General features: G+C 46.5%; 1 protein-coding gene across 1 annotated transcript in view; it reads left to right on the top strand.

Annotated features, from left to right (window-relative positions):
- Window positions 1–4,664, top strand: part of Prkcg (protein kinase C gamma) — a 30,067-nt gene that overhangs the window by 1,353 nt on the left and 24,050 nt on the right. Inside the window, exon 3 of the mRNA XM_050129884.1 lies at window positions 350–432. Within this exon, the coding sequence (XP_049985841.1) occupies window positions 350–432 (83 nt within the window). The remainder of the gene's footprint in view (window positions 1–349; window positions 433–4,664) is intronic.

Genomic DNA, 4,664 nt, shown 5'->3' with positions numbered 1-4,664 from the left:
CCTCTCTCTCTCTCTCTCTCTCTCTCTCTCTCTCTCTCTCTCTCTCTCTCTCTCTCTCTCTCTGTGTATGCGCACGTGTGCGCATGAGGGCTGTGTCACTGTGTTTCTCTGTCTCTTTTTGTCTTCCTTGAAGTCTATCTCTTGGGGTTCTGCGTCCTGCTCTCTGGGTTGTGTCTGTCTGTCTCCATGTGGTCCTTGGTCTGAGTCTCTCCTCTGACTTTTCTCTCTATTGGACTCTATGTGGGAATCCCTCTTTTTGTGGTCTTCTGTGGGCTGAAATGCCTGGCTCTGAATTTGTGTCTATGGGGGTCTCTCCCTGCCTCTGTGTCTCTTGCATTCTCATCTGCAGTCTGCAGCTTTGTGGTCCACCGCCGATGCCACGAATTTGTGACCTTCGAGTGTCCAGGCGCTGGAAAGGGCCCCCAGACGGACGTGAGTGCCCAGACACCTGGTTCCTCCTCCTCAGGCCATGTCCCCGCCCTCACCCCCTCGGCGTCCGTCCCAATTTCTCTTTCTATTTTTAAGGCTGGGATGGGAGGGGGGCTGGAGAGATAGGGGGAGCTAGTCTGGCCCAGATTCCTTGCCCTTGGCCTGAAAAGGGGGACTGAGAAGGGGGCCTGGAAGAGGCTGGGGACACAGGTGAGGGCACAGAAAGGAAGCAGGGCTTGAAGGGACCAAAGTCATTGAAAGGATGAAGTTGTGATCGGCACGCGCGCACACAGACACACACAGACATACACACACACACACACACACACACACACACACACACACAGAGTTATTAATGCCAAAACCGAAATAGTAAAATAGGCAGAGAGAATCTCAGAAGATGGACAGAGATGCAGGAAAAGAGAAATTTGAAGTCGGGTGTCATGGCACAAGCCAGGTATCCTAGCACTTAAGAGGTGGAGGCAGAAGGATCTGGAATTGAAGGCCAACTTTGTCTCCATAGCAAATTCCAGGCAAGCCTGAGCTACATAGGAATTTTCTGAAGAGGGTGTGTGAAATGGGAAGTGGTAGAGACGTTTAGATGTCTAGGGAGACTCAGAGAGACCCCACAGTGCACAGAAACTTTGCAGATCCACAACCATCTCGTGCTGTGCCTCTGCACAGCAGTGTTGATAAGCACAGTCAACTCTGGGCACTGGTTTCTTTCCTCTTCTTCACTGTCTCATCAAGCCAATGATTCTTCCCCTGTTAAATGGAGCTGTGACCTAGCAGTGACCAGTGGAGCTGCCTGCGGTAATGGATACGTTTTCTTTCTATGCTTGCCATCAGCAGCATGCAGCTGGCATGAAACAGGGATGCTGTGAGGAAAAGAAACCTAAACTCCGTTTTGCTCAGATCGATTTAAATTTGAACACCTACATGGTTGAACGGGGTAGCGTCCATCTAGACATTTCCAATCTTATGTTAGCGGTTCAACGGAGGTTGTTTCTTCCCAGAGCTTGGTACAAGGCAAGAGATAGTCATATGATTCATAGACAAGGAAGATAGCAATCGGGAAGTTGAGGCAGGAGGATCGTGAGTTTGAGGGCAGACTGGGCTAAATAGCAAGACACTATTTAGCAAGACAAAGAAAAGACAGGAGGAAAGATTCACGGAGGTTCATGAGGCACCTGCCTGCTTGTCAAGTAAAGAAAACAAATTTGCATAAAGAATGTGACTACATAGAGCACATATTGAGCACCACTGTGTACCAAAGCCAGGGTGTGTTGTTGCCTGCCTGTGCACCTGCTTGCCTCCAACGCTAGCTGTGTCTTATGAGGTCCTGATTACATACATACTCATCAACTATTTTACACCCAGTGTAGGCTTGAATCCGTATAATTGCTCATAAGATTAGATTAGTTGCTTCTTCATCTGTTCCCATCTGAGCAGAGACTCTTGAACTAGAACACATGATCTGAATGCCAGTCCTTCTATGAATGAGGAATTATCTCTTACAGTCTTTCTTTAAAAAATTTAAATACATTTTAAAGTCTTTTCTGTTTCTTTGGGAGAGATCAAAAGTCTTTTTTGCTTCTTTTGGAGGTCTTGTTTTTGTTGTTTTGTTTGAAACACCATCTTACTATATAGCCCTAGATGGCCAGGAACTTGCTGTGTAGACCAGGCTGACCACATAAGATCCATCTGCCTCTGCTGCCTAAGTGCTGGGATTAAAAGTATGCACCACCATGTCCCATGTTTTTCTCTGTTTTTTTTTTTTTTTGTTTTGTTTTGGTTTTAGATAGGATCTTTCTATGTAGTCCAGGCTGCCCTTAAAACCCTATTCTACTGAGGACTCAGCCCCCCAAATGCTGAGATGACCGGTGTGTGCCGAAACAGCTGGCTTAATTACTTACAGTACATCTTAAGTTTTTGGGCTATAAAGTGAGGTAAGAATTGTGCCGAATTACAGGGTCATTTCCCAGTATCAGTTGCATCAAACCCTTGGGATAGTATCTGAAACAGAGTAAGGAAAATATTGGATCGTCAAGATGGCTCAGCTGGTAAAGACATTTGCTGCCAAGGCTGGCAACCTGAATTTCATCCCTAGGGCCCACACAGTAGAAGATGGAATTCCTGCAAGTTGTCCTCTGACCCCCACATGTGTGCCTACACATGCATGCACATGCACACACACATGTACATGCACACTCACACGTGTGCGCACAAGTTCAAAACAGAAAACTAGGGACTGGAGAGGTGACTCAGTGGTTAAGAGCAATTGTTGCTCTTGTAAAGGACACAGGTTCAATTCCATGCATCCAATGGTGGCTCACAACCATCTAGTTCCAGGGGATCAAATGCCCTCTTCTGATATCTGTGGACACCAGGCACATACATGTGCAGCATATATATATACATATATACATGCATGCATACATACAGGTAAATCCCTCATTCACATAAAATCATAAATCTAAAAGGTAAAGATAGCAATCTCACTAAAATAAATGAAAGCCTGAGAATATCTTCACTTTCCTCCCTTTAGGATAATCTTTCCAATGCTTGCTCAGAGAAAGGTAAATCTGAGGCTGGGGCTGTAGCTCAGAAGCCAGAGCACCTGCCCAGAAGCCCTGGGTTCCATCCTTAACACTGTGTAAACTGTTCATGGCAAGGGATGCCTGCATCACAGTGGTAGAGGCGGGAGGACCAGGACTTCAAAACATCCTGAGCTACACAATAAGTTCCAAACAAGCCTGTAAAAAGGATGGAAAGGAAAATCAGAGAGAGGGATGGTGAAAGGGAAGGATGTAGGAAGGAAGAAGGAAGGTGGAAGGGAGCAGGAGAAAGTAAAATAATTTTCTAAGAACCAGACATTACCCTGAGGGTGGAATGTGGGTGGGGAAGGTAGTGGCTGATGTCCTAAATTCCTGAATAATTGGACACTGGGCATTTAATGTCGCTTTAAGACTAGAAAGAATGTTTATTTCTATTTGACAGATAAGGATGCTGGGGCTCACAACTGGGAAATGAATTTGCTCCCCCCCCCCCAAATAATCATTCATCTGGGAAGTGACCTAGCTGTTATTTGAACTCAGAGCTCTTCAGGGCCAGCAATAAAACCACTCCTAATAACCACAGCACCACAATAACTGCTGTCAGGCTAGCAGCAGTGGGCATGTCCCACATACTAGGTTCTGCTGTGAGTCTCCCATTAATCTAGTCAGGCCCTCTGGTGCCTGCTGGAACTGATTCTTCTCACATGGCGCCCGGTGAAGGCAGCCTGGAGGGAGGCAGCAAGCAGAGAACCTGGGGCTAAGGGTGGCTCACCGGTCCTCGGAGAGCAAGTTGGGGGAGAGATGGACTCTGGGAGCTCTCATACCACTTTGTGGCTAAGACCTTCCCTGAGCACTCCCTTTTGAGTCTCCAATGTCAGATTTTACCCCTCCTCATCTTCCTCCTTTTCTTCTCCCTTTTTCTTCTCTCTCCTTTCATTTTTTCTTCATCCTGCTCCTTGGTTATTTCCTCCTCTTCCTCTTTCTCATTTTCCTTCTTTCCTTCCTCTCCCTCCTCCTCATTCTCACCCTCCTCTTCCTCCTTCTCTTTCCTCCTCCTCTCTTTCCTTCTCATTTTCACCTCCTCCTCTTCCTCCTCTTTCCTCCTCCTCTCTCTCCTCCTCCCTCTCACCCTCCTCCTCTTTCCCCCTCCTCTCCCTCCTCCTCATTCTCACCCTCCTCATCTCCTTCTTCCCATCCTCCTTCTTTCCCTCCTCCTCCCCTGCGCTCTCTTTTTTTTCCCCCCCCCCCCCCCCCCGCGCTTCTTTTTAAAATACTGGGATCAAACCCAGAGTCTCATGTATACCAGACAAGTGCTGTATCACTGGGCAACACTCCCAGCCCCTTTAAAATGTTAGACAGGTTATCAGTAAGTTACCCAAGCTGGCTTTGAATTCTCTGTGTAGCTCAGACTAGCCCTGAATTTCTGATCCACCTGTCTCACTTCGAGAATAGCTGGGATGACAGGCTTGTGCCACCAGGTCCCCACCGCTGCTTCATTTTCCTCCAAAACAGCCATGGACATTTGTCTTACCATATTATTTATTTATTTACTATTTACTGCGCTTACGATTCCATCGCCCTCCATTAGAAAGAAAAATGTCAGGTGACGAGTGTTTTCATTGTTCTGTGTTTTTTTTTTTTTTTTTAGATAGAGTCTTTTTTTTTTTTTTTTTTTTT

This window comes from Alexandromys fortis, unplaced genomic scaffold (genome assembly GCF_014885135.2).
Source record: "Alexandromys fortis isolate MF-2015 unplaced genomic scaffold, M_Fortis_MF-2015_v1.1 scaffold_282, whole genome shotgun sequence".
Lineage (NCBI taxonomy): Eukaryota > Metazoa > Chordata > Mammalia > Rodentia > Cricetidae > Alexandromys > Alexandromys fortis.
This window is presented reverse-complemented; position numbering and strand designations above follow the sequence as displayed.